Source organism: Athene cunicularia, assembly GCF_003259725.1.
Source record: "Athene cunicularia isolate RWA chromosome 21 unlocalized genomic scaffold, athCun1 chr21_part1, whole genome shotgun sequence".
Taxonomy (NCBI): domain Eukaryota; kingdom Metazoa; phylum Chordata; class Aves; order Strigiformes; family Strigidae; genus Athene; species Athene cunicularia.
Window position 1 is genome coordinate 5,969,843 of NW_020799127.1, and position 14,484 is coordinate 5,984,326.

General features: G+C 40.3%; 2 protein-coding genes across 4 annotated transcripts in view; both read right to left on the reverse strand.

Annotated features, from left to right (window-relative positions):
• C1QTNF12 (C1q and TNF related 12) overlaps positions 1–871 on the reverse strand; it is a 25,245-nt gene extending 24,374 nt beyond the window's left edge. Inside the window, exons 1-2 of one of the 3 annotated variants that reach the window (XM_026862879.1) lie at positions 483–871; positions 45–362 (exon numbers count right to left, since the gene is read on the reverse strand). The gene's annotated coding sequence lies outside the window, so the exon portion shown is untranslated. Of the gene's footprint in view, positions 1–44; positions 363–432 lie in introns of all 3 variants that reach the window. The other 2 variants (XM_026862878.1, XM_026862881.1) reach the window with 2 other exon arrangements.
• A 4,104-nt stretch (positions 872–4,975) lies between these two features.
• Positions 4,976–14,478, reverse strand: UBE2J2 (ubiquitin conjugating enzyme E2 J2). The gene is made up of 7 exons (XM_026862766.1): positions 14,274–14,478; positions 12,336–12,466; positions 12,075–12,115; positions 11,148–11,250; positions 10,899–11,037; positions 10,335–10,415; positions 4,976–8,420 (listed from the first exon to the last, which is right to left on the reverse strand). Exons 2-7 carry the CDS (start codon positions 12,464–12,466, stop codon positions 8,136–8,138), a joined length of 780 nt encoding a protein of 259 aa, XP_026718567.1. The 5' UTR covers positions 14,274–14,478; the 3' UTR covers positions 4,976–8,135.
• Between the last annotated feature and the right edge of the window lie 6 nt (positions 14,479–14,484).

The window sequence follows — 14,484 nt, forward strand, 5'->3', positions numbered from 1 at the left end:
CCCCCCCCCAATAAGTCTTCAGACTCGTTTAAAATGCACTCAACTATGAAATCTAGAGAAGTCAAATTGCTCAGGGCAACAGTTGCTCAGGCCAGGGCTGACAACACAAACTCATTAGGGGGGTTGTTTGGTTGTTCCTCTTCAACAGATTTCACTTTCTGTCATTTGAGGCATTGTGTTCAGTTCAAAGCAGGCTTCAATACGTTCCATCCATTCTCTCTTGAATGATACTTCCCTTTCCTCAGTGACAAGTCCTCATCCTTTCCTTTCAAGATGCTGGAGAACTGTAATCCAAGGTTGCTACAGCCACTGCTCTTCTGAAGAGGCTGGAAGCATCACAGCTCAGCCAAGTACTCAGCCTTCTAAGGAGAAAATAAATTTCTCATATTATAGAAGTTAAAACAGGGAGAAAGAAAGAATCTGAAGATGTACCTAGGTCCATAAGGAACAGACAGTTTTCTCAAATCTAGTTTCTCTCTCACTTTAGCTGAGTTTATCTTCGCTTTTCTTTAATGAGACGATGAGCAGGAGGTCCCGATGCTGCAAGCAGCTGTCAGGATGTAGAATCTCATGGCTTTTTCATCCTCATCTCCCCTCACACTAGGCAAGATTTCAGGTACCTCTAAGTGGAGATCACGTCTGATTTTTGTCGCTGCTCCTTCCCCCTGCTGCACACTGGCAAAACCCTCCTCAGCTTTTGCTTTACCTCAGCAAATAAGTACTTCTTTCCTGAATGAGTTTCCATCAACTTCAAGAAAGGGGAAAAAAAAAAAAAAAAAAAGGAGGAGGGATCACATTCTAATGAGCTGTCAAGCCTATTCTCTTCACATTCCTATTAGACTCACTGATAAGTGGAGCTGGCCCATGTGCCAGGCAGATTTAAATCAATGCCCATTCCCTGCTCCCTCCCCTCAGCCCTATTCTGTACCTCCCCTTCATTATCTCAGAGAAATCACCATTTTTCTGGGAAGTTTGTAAAACTGTACACAAGTGTGTGGTAGAGCTAAAAATATGTGGCTTGGAATATGCACTCAGCATCGCACCACACACTGATACATCAGGGCTCCTGCTTTACACTCCAGTTAGCTGTGCTCCACACAACATTTTCCCTTAGCTCTCATTAGAGGCTGGCTCAGTGGGGGCTGATTTCTTTACAGGAGGGTGGGCTGTTTATTCAAACTAACAGAAAACCAAAGGTTCTACATCTCCTAAAAGCATTTCATAATGGAGATCTTGAAGTACTTGGACAGTCTGCAAATTTTTTATCAGTACCCCACTGCCTAGAACAAATATTTCCATTCTTTGTACAAATACAGAGGGTGATGCAAAAATTTCTCGGAGATTGTACCATGGAGAAAGCCCAAGAATGACAGAAGGTTGACAATCACATAATCTGAAGTCCCTTATGCAGTCAGCAAGTAACAGATTTGCTTTAACAACCCCTTTACCATACCTTCTGTAATCTAATAATGCCAGCACAGTTCTTCTGTGGACGTTAAAGGTGGCCAGGGTGGGTCAGGAGCAACAGCTCTATTAGCTGTGGCTCAGGGAAACTGAGGCATGAACAATCTGAGCAGAAAATCAAGCAGCAGAATACAGATTTGCTTTTTTACAGCATCTGTTGAGAGAAATGGAGTTTGGGAAAGGGAAGAGAGGGAGAGTAAGAAGGGAAGTTACACAGAAGCTAAATAGTTAACAGCATATCACCCCTCCCCCAACTAGCTCACATTCCATCAAAACTACGTGGCAGACTTTATTTGTTAATAATATTTAACTTTCTTTGGCGCCTTCTCATACTTAAGCCTCTTTTTTCAGGTTAGTTGTAGACAAGCCATGAATTTGTAAAAGTGCACTTGATGACACATTAATAGGACAATCTGTCATATTGCAGCTAAACAGCTTGACAGATCCACACACCACGGCAAGAAATGACATTCAAGGCTGGAATGGGGCAATCATTTTTTTTTTTATTTTTTTTTGGTCTGCTGGGGGAGGCTGCATCTGTCTGCCTGCAACATCCCCTCTCCCATCCCAAGAGCCAAATCCCAGGACTGTATCCTCAGATTTGGGGGAAATGAATTCTAACTACTTTTGCAAGCACAAAGTTACCCAACGGTCCTGTAGGACAGTGACTGTAGCTAACTCCTGACTCTGTACTTCTCTCTACATTGGGCTGAAACAAGTGTCAGCACAGTTGTTACCTCTCCTCCAACCTTCAATTCAGCATTTTTATTATCTGTAGAAAATTGTACACCTTGCTGCTGCTGTTCTCGCATCCAAGTCACAACAGTTCCAAAGCATCCAAGTCTTGCCAACGCACAAACAATATTCAACTCCCATTTGTAAAAAAAAAAAAAAAAAAAAAATAGGGACAGGCTGACATTGCACTTCATAGCACAGCAAACCAAGGATCTCAAAATGATTGGAAAGACAAACAATTTCTTCTCTGAAAGGATCTCAAAATGATTGGAAAGACAAACAATTTCTTCTCGGAGCTCAGCACCATTGCAGCAATAATGGGAATAGTTAAGAACGTAACGATATCAATTCTGCATGAGGAAAGTTTTGAAGTAGGGAAGATATTATAAGCCACGTTTACATCTCAAAACTAAGTGTGAGAAGCCACATACAGTGTTTGCAAACACTGTAAGAAGTGTGTGTAAAGCTAGAGAGGAAACTGAAAAGTCAGGCAAGACTTGTGATTTGATCTTTCAGTCTCTACTTACACAATTCACTTTTTACTCAAGACAGAACTTACCTAACTACACTAAGAATAGTATCCAAAGGGCAAAAGCTAGGGTTTTCCCAGAGTTGCCCCTTGTAGATACATCCAGTAATTCCTAAACCTGGGTGCAGAGGCGGTGATTTTCTAAGCCAATGCAGTAGAAGGCACGTTACCATTCACTGACACCCCCCCCAAACCCTACTTCATGGCAGGCAAAGGGCTGGAGTGCTCCTCTGACAGATCCCTTAGGTTTAAAAGTGAAGTTTCCCAGTGCTCATCCCATATAAACTCAAGCCGTTGAACAGGTTAATATACCAAAGCTGTTAGAACAAACCTAAACACACCAGCAGACAAAAAAACCCAAAAAAACAAAAACAAAAAACAAAAACAACCCACCCACACAAACAACACATAAAACCCCCCAACAAAACAGGTTTGGGAAACCAGACCAAGCGCTTATGGCCACTTCAGTCGCTTTCTGCAAAGTGCCCCCGTTTCGGGGACCCCCGGGGGCTGTTCGCCAGCCCCGGGCAGCGGTGGCCCCGGCCCCACGCGGGGTCGCTGCGCCATCTCCTGGCAAACACCCGAAACGCGAAAACACCGCCTGCGCCTCCTGAAGGTTGGTTTGTCTTGCAGTGAACCCTTCGGGGTGACCGAGGTGTGAGATATAGCCTTGCTGGGGTAAAGCTTTTACCACTGATAAACAGCTCCTAGTAAAGCCTACTAACCACCCGCATTCGTTGCCCAGAAAAGTCTTTTCAAGAACACGAGGTGCGAAAGCTTTGGATAGATTTTCAAGCCTCCCTTCTGTGTGCAGGCAATTTTTCCATCGAAAACATGATTTTTATGCTTAAAGATTTGGCCCTTGCTGGGCAGCGAAAAAAGCATCACCTTGTACACTGTCTTCCTGAGAGCAGGTTGCAATATAAGCCGTTCACAGCAACAAGTTATTAGCAGAAATTATTCAGGGACATTAAAAAAAAAAACAAACACACCTTTTAAAGCACGGGGCTTAAGGTAATAATTGTAATTACAAATTACAAGCTGGCTCTGAAGAAAAGACAGCTTGTCACTTGGTGATTGCTTACACATTTAAAGCAAGTTGGAGAATCCATCAGATAGACAAGAAACATCTCATTTCTTTGGCCTTCTGAATATGGGAGTTTCCCATTTTAATACTTGGCTAGATACACATCATGAGTCTCAAACCCAAGTACCTGTGCAAATGCAAGAGCAGTTGGTTGGGTTTTTTCCTCCCTGCAGAATCTAAGGTAGGGGCAGCACAACATCCCCACAGAAAGAATCCTGTATGACTCTGTGGATCAGCAACCTGACTATCCTCACCTGACTAATTCCTTACTAACACAAGCACTAAAAAAACCTGACGCAGGGCAACAGACAAAATCAAAAGTACCAAGCCTGAACAGTGGAGTTCAAAGAACTCCAAGCACAACAGCTGTTCTGAATATGAAACAAAGGCAGAATACCAGCATTGTTAAGGAAAATGCATCATTTCATAAAACCAATTAGGACACGACTCAGCCCTGGCAGATGTCAGTCAAGCAAAAAAAAACCTCACTTCCATTGTTATAAAGAAATTGCTATTACAAACAACTACGGTTTGGACCCCCACACACAGCTGGCTTGCCAATCAAACCCTAAGTCAAAAGTGAAAACAGCCTCTGAGTAACATTTCCTGCTTTAACAGAACTGAAGCCATCTAGGTATGTAGGTAACTGAAGCTGTCTAGATCTGTTCAGATCTTAAAGGACTAGCAGCAGAACAAAGTCAAACTGTACTCAAACAGCCACTGCTGAGTTAGTAGCAAGGTTCCAATCTACCTTTTTCTTCAGACATCATCACTGTTGGCAAAAAGAGTGAAACAGCATCTCAGAGTGGCTCCTTCGTGTCTCAGGGCAGGTACTGAAAACGGGCACTGCGCTGCAATGAGCTGTGACATTTATGACATTATAGAACAAGTACCTCTCTGTAGAGGAACTGCATTATCAAACACAAGATCTAAAAGTAAAAAAGTAAAAAAGTAAAAAGTAAAAAATCTAAAAGATCTAAAACCTGTAGGTCTTCCTGGAGGTGTTTTACCACAGATGTAAGGGATACCAAACTAACTTGAGGAAAAAAACCCAAGATCCAGAGGTGGGAGAGATGCAGTTTTGGTTTTCTAGTCCATATATATCCAGTTAGATTTCTTCCCACTGAATCCTTTCCCAAAAACAGTCCCACAGAAAGTAGAAATTTTATCATGAATGTTTATTATGAACGAACAACTTTACAATGCAGTCATTTCTACTCCTCAGTACATGCTTGAAGTAAGGTAACTTCTGTGACCATGAAATCTTAGGGGGAGAAAAGTTATGACTACACACAAATTCAGGATTTAAAAAAAAAAAAAAATAAAAAAAATCAAGAGATCTTTAAAGGCAACCACTGGGATGTCTTCTGATTCAAGCTGCAAAAACTCCCCAACACCTGTGTATAACAATCTTACAGAAATCCATGAAATTGCAGCATGAGAGTGAAGGGCCAGACATTTGTTCCAGTATCATATACTGAGGGACAACTTTTAGTTTTATTACATTAAGTAACGCACTGCTTCAGGGCACAATAGTATTTTTGCATGGCAAAGAATGGTTTACTCCATCTAATGACTTTGGTAACAAAAAGATCAGATACTGCATACTATTATAAATTATTTTTAAAAAAAAACACATAACAGTAAAACCTACACAAAAGAGAATAAATCTTCCGTTACCAAAGGCAAGGAGCAAGGAGATGTATCAAAATCTTGTAAGCCATAGGTGCGAGGGTTCAGTCAGCTATTGCTCCTAGCTTTCAACAAATGGCACCTGAAATGACTGTCAAGTCTTTCTCTGAATCCAGGGTACTGAAAAGAAACCGCAATTGGAAGCTTCAGTTTTTTAAATACAACCAATCCTCAGAAAAAATGCAGCATGTCCAGGGTTTAACCAAAGTTGGGGGTTTTTTTTGTTTCCAATTGTGGCACTTACTAAAAACAAGAGACCCACCTTCAAATGCTTGGGTGTAGTTTAAGGCCAACTTCTTGTCACACGATAAAAATGCCTTTTATTCAACATCTCCAGATTTTACTAGTTCTTTTATCTTGGTAAGGTACATTTCACAAAAGATGCAATCACACCATGCCCAAAGTCTCCTTGCCTTTGTCTTAATTTATGCAGATAAAAAGACTTCCGTAAGAAGATAAACACAGACAACCAATTATAAGCTTCTGTCTGTAGGCGACGTCAATGGTAATAGAAGGCATTGTGAGAACACAAACATGTTTGAATACTAAGATCTATGAGGCAGAACAGCCTCAGCTACAGGTCCATATGCTTTGAGGAAAAAAATATCAGTCTGACAAGCCATTTTGAAAAATCCTATCACTGCAGGAAAGACATGACACCCTCCCTTCCTTTCCAGCACATCCTCAGACCGATAGAACGTAATTGCTTCTTGATAGATACAAACGGTGCTTCTCTTTTTACAAGAGTTGATTAAGCACATACAAGAGGTAAATTTAAAAAAAAAGTTATAAATAAGATTTGGTAAAACCACAAAATTAAAAAAAAAATTATAAATACATTTTAAAATCCAGCCTTTTCCAAATTCTATCACCACACACCCCATCTTCTCCTTCCTTTCCTTACCTCAGTAAAGAACTGCTTTAAGATTTCTTTAGTATACAGCTGTTCTGCTAGTTTTGATAATTCCTACCTATTGCAGAGAATTGGTCACATTTACTGATGCTCTAAGCTGCATGGCTCATGGGTTAACAATACATTTTTCCTTAGAATTCAAGATACCAAGGAGAAGCAGAGACACAGAACAAGTCTGAAAGGGAAAATAAAACAGTTTCAAAAACATTCTTAGAGACATGAGGTAATATTTATTTGGGCTCTTCACAATAAGACTATGCAGTGAGATGCAGAGCTTTTTACCCTGCTAACACCTTCGACAGTTTGTGGTACCACTGACAGTGAGTGCATTCTTCCCCAGATGATTAGGCATCACTGTCAATTACGAAAGGCACAGTAAGTTTGCCTCTGAAGAAACAAAGCATTTTGATAAAATTAAGCAAGAGGGGGAAAACCAAGCAAACTGAGTTCAAGAAGTAATTTCAGACAGACTTTTGAACTAACCTAGGAGCTTTAGTGTTTATCCACAGTCCTGTAATCCCATGAACAAACATCGGTATTCGGTCATCAACCTTGTGAAGGGGAACGGTGATATACCTAAAAGTAAAAAGCTTCCAGAACCTCAGATGAATTAGAAGGGTTTGGGTTTTGGCTTTTGGTCGTGTGGGTTTTTTTGGGGTTTTTTTTAAGAGTTTATGCAAATCTTCAAGTATGCAAGCAGAACTAATTTTAAGGGTTTACTTCAGCTAGTGACACTTCAGATTAATTCAGTTGACTGAAGAAGCTGGTTTGTTTTTCACTCATTTGTCTTTTTATCTTCACAAGGGCTAGAGTTACTTCATTTACCAAAGCCCAAATAATCCAGAGATTTTCTGAATACACAATCAACTCTCCATTGGTGTGTGCAGTTTTATTTTTTTTTTTCAACAGTGGCACCTTGTGATCAAAATTAAGTATTACAGCTTTCAAATATAACATCTCCCACAATGGAAATCTGTAAGTGAACAAATCCAAACCAATACTGGATATGGGTACCCCACTAAAGGTTGATTCAAATGTTTTTTCTTGCTAATCATCCCTAAGGGCCAACAACTGCACTTCTTGTAGCCCAAATAAAACCTTCAATGACGTTGTGACAATTTTGACAACACATTTAACACACACGGTGTTATTTTCCCACTCATCTAATCACTACTGACTAGATAGGCAATGATGTTCATTCTATTTTAAAAAAGAAACCAGCAATCTTCTGTAGCATCAATGTTCAGATTAACCAAACCCTTACCAAGTCCACATGAAATCTCTATTTGAATCATTTCAACACCTGTACACTCTTCCCTAATGAAAATAAAATATGATATACATGAATTGTGAAATTTTAAAAATTGTTCAATGAAGTAAAAAGCCTTATTTGCTTAAGATTTTCAAATTTCAAATAACAGATGGAGAACTGCTATAAAAATCAAAGCACTAGAAATGTTAAAGTCTCATCAATAATGCTTTGACTTGTGAGCCACTACTAGAGAGTAGCAAGGACAAGAGGATCTGCGAGCAGAACTTCTTTTAATTTTCTGACTAATCAAAACTACTCCATTTCCCAAACATAACCCATGAGCCAACCAATGTTTTACCTGCAACTTGGTAAAACGAATATTTATCCCAGTGTCAGAGTCAGATGCCCAAAGAGTCCCACTCATTCTGCAACTACCACTAATTTGGTCTTGGATTTATTATCCTCATTCTTGCGCTATGCTTCTCAGTACATACTTGACTGTGTAGGCAAAGGCTGCAAAACCAACTATAACAAACAAGTTCGCCAAAGCTCCGCCTAAAAGTCCATGGTTACGATTGGCCTGTTGGAGACCTGGATGATTGGCCGGTGCCAAGGGTACATGCCCATTAAGAAGGGGGATTCCATTCTGACCATAGTGTGCTTCCCCATCAGGGACAACATCTGGTAAAGGGAGGGATGGAGGTCTGTTGCTGAGCTCTTCTTGTGCTTTCTGTTTTTGTTTAATCTCCTGGAGGAAGAAAAAAAAGGAAACTGAAATAGCTGCAAGTGAATAGAGGTGAAGCTACTGGGTGTTCTGCAAACATTTCAGAACCCAAGTTCTTACACAACTTTAGGAAACGGATATGGTATACTCGTTATATTGTAGATCTTTTAAACTAAATTAACTGCATTACAGACATTTGCACAGTCTTCCCAACTTCTTCCAAACCGACCTACTTCAGTAGTTGACACTAACAATCATATGGCCAGGTGTTTTTAAGTTCACATGCACATTTTTGGAGAAGCCTTTTTTCAGAAATGAGAAATTCTTGCACGTCCAACTTCTTTTGAACACAAGACATTAAAAGAATGAAAGCAACCACAGAATCTTCAAAGCATTAGGACTCTAAGTATTACATGTTAAAAATCTGCCTGTGCTTGGAACGCAACAGCAGTTGTCTATTATTGTCTTCAGAGTTTCCCCAATGATTTAGGTACTGGCAAAACAGCACTGCAGAAAGTATTTCCAATTCTCTGGCATTCTTGTAACTGATAAGAAAATGCAATTAAAACCTTCAGTTCATCTGCATGGGGAAGAAAGGAAATGGAAATAAAACTTTTCTATTTCCAGAAGGCTGTCTCAAAACGAAACAAAGAGGCAGAATGGTTTTAAAACTAGTGTTTTGTGAATACCTTTAAGAATAATAATAGATGGATCAAACCTAAAGTTCCATAAGCACTCACCACTCTACCTAGAAAGGCCATTTCTGTCTGTGGACAATGTTTGCTTCACTAGCTGGGCTCACATATTTATGACCTCAGGTTATCTCTAACAGAAGCACAGATCTCAGGCTTAAGAAAGCAGCTGGGAAAAAGGCTCTCTCTCTTTTCCCTACTCTTCTACAGTACATAGTCTTTGTGCAATAACCGAGACTTGCAATTTGGTGAAATCTGTGCAATCCAAAACAGTTTGCCTGACAAAATTAATTTTATGCCTAGAACTGCAAATTAGAATGAGCATCAGCACTGTAATATTCTAACTCCAGAGTCATAAAACAGAGTCTGTAACAGAAAACTATTCCCTTCATATGGTATGCAGGAAATTACCTCTCAAAGTCTCAACAGCAGGCTGAAAGAACCAAATTCCTTCACTAAGAAATTAAAGGGAAGGAACCATCTAGAGACAGGAATGAAGAAAGGAGCATCCTTCATTCCTAACAGGTGAGACCTTTCAGAACCAAGTATCATCAGTGGAACTGGCTAGAGAATCCAGAGGTTTGAATGAAGCGAGATACTTTTTTTTTTTTTTTCTTTCTTAACCTACACCATCTATATAACTGTTGTCTGGCTGAAGAGTGGCCACTTTCAGAACCTTCCACAAAGCAAATTTCTCTATCCTTTGTCTGCTACCCGAACATGACAATATAAACTGTGTATCCACACCCCTACAGGGTTAGCATTGTGCAAGGAAGAGACATACCCTAAGGAGATATCACCCATTCTCAGAATTTAAGCACAAAGAATATAACAGTCTCTGATGTCAAAGCAGAATTAAGAAAAAATAAAATTGGGATATCGATGGAACAAGTCCAGATATATAAAGATTAGTCCTACCCAAACTCAAGACAGTACACTATCCTAAAATATTGGGACCACAACCACGTCAGCTGCATGTGCAACTCAGTCAAGGCTTTGATTCCAATCCTAAATACACACATTTGATTCTCTATACAACAGGTCTTCGTGTGGCAGAAGAACAACTCCCTTTCAAGATTCAAGTTTTTAATTCTTACACATAGCAAAAGCACCTTTTAAAAGGCTTCCAAGACTGACAAAAGCAGCTACCGCCTGGGAAAAGTCCTAAACAATTAGTTTACAGATCTACACAGAGAAGTTGAAGAACTACAGAAAACCAAATTATAGCACAGATGAATTCCCTTACCTCTACCACTTCAGGGAAGAGCTCGCAGAAGACTTTATCTTTTAAATTAAATGCTAAGCTTTGTGCAGCAAGCTGTCTTTTCTGTGGAGGAAACAAAAATTATCAGCAGTCGTATATAATATACTTTAATTCAACATCTGATTATTTCCCAAAAGAATGGCGCAAACCACTAGACAACTGGTTTCTAATACTTAAAATTTCGTACTTGTGAACATTATTCACTACAACAGACATTTGTGGACAGAAATTACATTCTCAGTTCTTCGTCTTATGGGATTAGTGTTCTGTACTAGTGTGTCTGCTTGACAGACTCTTCAAGAGGAAGGGAGGAAAAAGTCCTAATCATACTGTTTACTAAAAGGGATTTTAGGTTTTCTAAGAAATCCTCTCCCCATCCCCACGCTACCCAAAATTGACTCGACCTGCCCATCTGTAGTAAGCAACAACATTATTAATTTCCAAGATATCCCAATGTCAGCTGCTGCTGCCGTTGTTTTCGCTTTGAGGGGACATTCAACATTCCCTGAGCTGACAAAAGGTGCCATCACAGAGTCTGAAGCTTACTGTGAACTCTGACGTCTCTATGCTGCCCAGTGTGGGGCCCTTCTCCACCATAAAACTAAGAAGGCCCGTCAAGATCGTCGAGACTGACCAAGCTGGATTCCATGTGTCCGGGTGGAAATCAGTGATCGAAAGACACAACCTCCAAAAGGATAAAGACAGTGTGTTTTATTTTTGCCATTAAAATTATTACACAGTATACATATTGCTAAAATGGTGTTAATTGCTTAAGTGTTAGAAGAAAATCCTTACCTTGTATTACACTTAAACCTTCCATTAGGTGTAATCATATAAATACTAGGAGGTTTAAAAGGAAATTCTCTGGGGAATATTAGTTTCCCATGATAATAGCCACCTGCATTACATAAAGAGATGAATTACTTATTTTGCATGAAGACGAAGTCCTAAACTGCTACTCAAAATGGGCCACATAAAACCCTTTACTTGTCTCCTTCTCCCCCTCACACTAAAGAGATCAAGCTCATCATCTCATGCCTCTAAAACACAGGAATCATAATCCACATCTGCAGTAGATTTAGAGGCAATTCTCTCACATGTATATTTTAAATTGTATTTTCTGTTGTCAAGTCCATAATACACTTAAGGAAAACCAGCCGAAGTGCATTTAATACAATACAAATGGGTTAGTTTTCCAGAAACACAGCTAACTGCAAACATAATCCTATGAAGAATCCGATTTCAAAACGCATTTTGTGAGGGCTCCAGAAGACATTGTGAAATACGTGACTACAGCAAATTAACAAGGCTTTTATGAATTCCTGTGGAGAAAGGGAGGAACGTAAAGACAACATATGTCTCAGTTCACTGACAACATTAATGTGGTAATAAAATGGGATTTTAAGAAATTATCTTTTAGTGAGTTATCTGCTCCAAGACCTTTAGCAATTACTTAATTGGAAGTTACCTATCTTCAGTTTAACCTAAATGTGGTTTTGTTAGAACCCTTGATAACAGAAAAATTACTAATAAGCACAGTACCACTACCTCTTTTCAACAAGCTAGCAGACAAGTCACAGACAGCTTTGAAACTGCACTAACAGTTCTTAGAGCTATTTACAGTAGTTACATTTTGCCCATTTCAAAGAGGCATGTAATTACTCAGGCATGCAAATCATAACATAAAGTACATGCACACTTTTGCTACATGCTAACGTTTACCTTCATATGGAGTCATTTCAGGTCCTCGTACAACATAGTGCCTAAGACAAAGAAGGAAATTGAAACAGTATGAAATCCACCACACAATCAGCCACTAATTCCTCTAGAAAAATGAAGATCGGTATCACTTCAGCAAAATTTTCATACTCCACCTCCCAAAACCAAGATTCCCATACAATCTGTAGGAGTGAGGGAGTCAGACTTGATGACCTGGAAAATCTTGTTCTCTCAAGTGAGTGAATAGTCCATTCTAATTCTTACCATTCAAGGATATTGGATGGGAGGGGTTCTGCACAGATATAAGGCACTGGATCTTTCTTAATTCGAAGGTAGTCTTGTTTAAGTCTCTGTGTTGCTGTTGTTGGTGCTCTCTTATTACTGTTGTTGCTCATCTAGTTTTTAAAAGATACATACAAATACAATTTCAATACAGTCTTAAGAGGTGCAGAGCTACTACGCTTCATTGAACACAGCTCCAGATACTTGCAAAAAATTTACAAAGCATTTTAAAAATATATAAATTACCATAACTTTTAAGCAGAAAGAACCATACAAAATCTTAACACACACACTCCCAAGTGACTCTGTATATTGCCAAAATGGGAAAACACTCCTTCCAGAACACTGGTGTTTAAATGCCACAGTGAATAGCTATCATGAGAGTATGCTGCTGTGCTACAGAACCCACATAAACTCTTAATTACCAGTCCTCAGTTCAGGCTGAACACACATCATTACGACCCTGTTTTAAAGGGCTTAGTCTTTCTGAGTAATTCATCCCCCCCATTCAGCTTTAATATTATGTAAATTTGCCCATGATTTAAATTCGTTTGGTGTTTCTACACATCTAGTTATCTGAAATAAATAACAAACAAAAAAAACCCCACAATAACCTTATTACTGATTTTGATGTGAAGGGTTTTAAATTAAATCTGCTGCCTGCTTAAGAGTCAGTTGAATTTACAGAAGGGAACTTCTGAGCCAGATTATTCTCCTCCAGAGAAACAAAGACCTCATCCAAAACGAGACAAGTCAGTGTGAAGAAAGAAAATTCCATGCTGCTTACAAGACAAAGAAATCATTAGCACTTACAATGCACCTACAGAACACATACCAATTAACAAATGCTATTTAACTCACTTTCCCCTGAGATATTTAGCAAGTTACTTAGCTTTATACGTGGAAATTCAAGTAAGAACAAAAAGGAAAGACTGTACAAACAGCTTGTAAAAAAGAAATAATGCTTACAATATGATGGCAGCATTTGACACAAAAAGTATGTTAAATGCCTACAACCCTTTCTATCCCTTTATTTCAAACAGATAGCCAAATATAATTTATTAAAGAAATAATGTTTAAACCATGAGCAACGATTGTATGTGGTCAAATATTCAAACCTTATTCAAAAATATATGCATCTAACCTAGCTTTTGTCAGCATTACTGTGAATCGTTGACACATACAGTAATTTTTCTTGAAAAAAGTAACTTCTCGAAATCATAAAATTAAGATTTTTTTTTCCCTCTAAAGAAGTCAGCTTTGACTTTAAACTACAGATTAAGTCGTTATCTTTTTTATTTTAACCCAATTATTCTAATAGCGCCCCTCACTACGGACTGCAAAAATACACTGAAATATTTTACAGCACGAAGTATTGTTATCGGGATTTTAACACCCTTCAAAGCCTTATCTGGATGACCATTTGTATTTTAACGCAGAAAATAAACGGCAACATTTGCAGAAGCTGCGACCGCAAGCTCATTTTCCCATCTCGACGATACAATTTTACCAGAAGCAAACAAGAAGGCAACTCGCCAGGGTCCAGACAGCCCAGCATCAGCAGCATCGTGCGCCCAAGCCCTGCTCCCAGACCGGCGGGGAGGATCAGGGAATTAATAAAGGGCACCACAGGTCCCCGGCCCCCCACAGCTGCCCCGTGGGACGAGAGCCAGCGCCTCTTTCTGCGGGTAAGCGTGACCCAGCTGGCCGCTCCGCGCCTCAGGAGACGGGCAGCGAGTGCACGAACCGAAGAAGAAGCGAGAGGACAACGACCACAGCCCACAGTGAGACGGCTGCCCAGCACGGGCCTCGCCAGGCTGGGGAAGGGGGGGGACTGAGGGAGGGAGACAGCCAGTCCAGTCCCGCGCTGTTCCCTGAGCCCCCTCAGGGGCTCGCCCCGCCGGCCCAGGCCCCACTCACCTCTACCTGCTCGAGCAGGCCCCTCCACCGCCGGGACGCCCCACCTGCCTGCAGCCGGAGGCCGAGCGAGGGAGGGGAGGGAGGAGGAGCGGAAGGAGGAAAGGAGAAAGGAAGGGAGCGCCACAATAGACCGCGAGCAGGGCAGGGCCGCGACCCCCACACGCCTCCCCGCTGCGGCGCGACCGCGGCTCCAAGCCAAGATGGCGGCCCG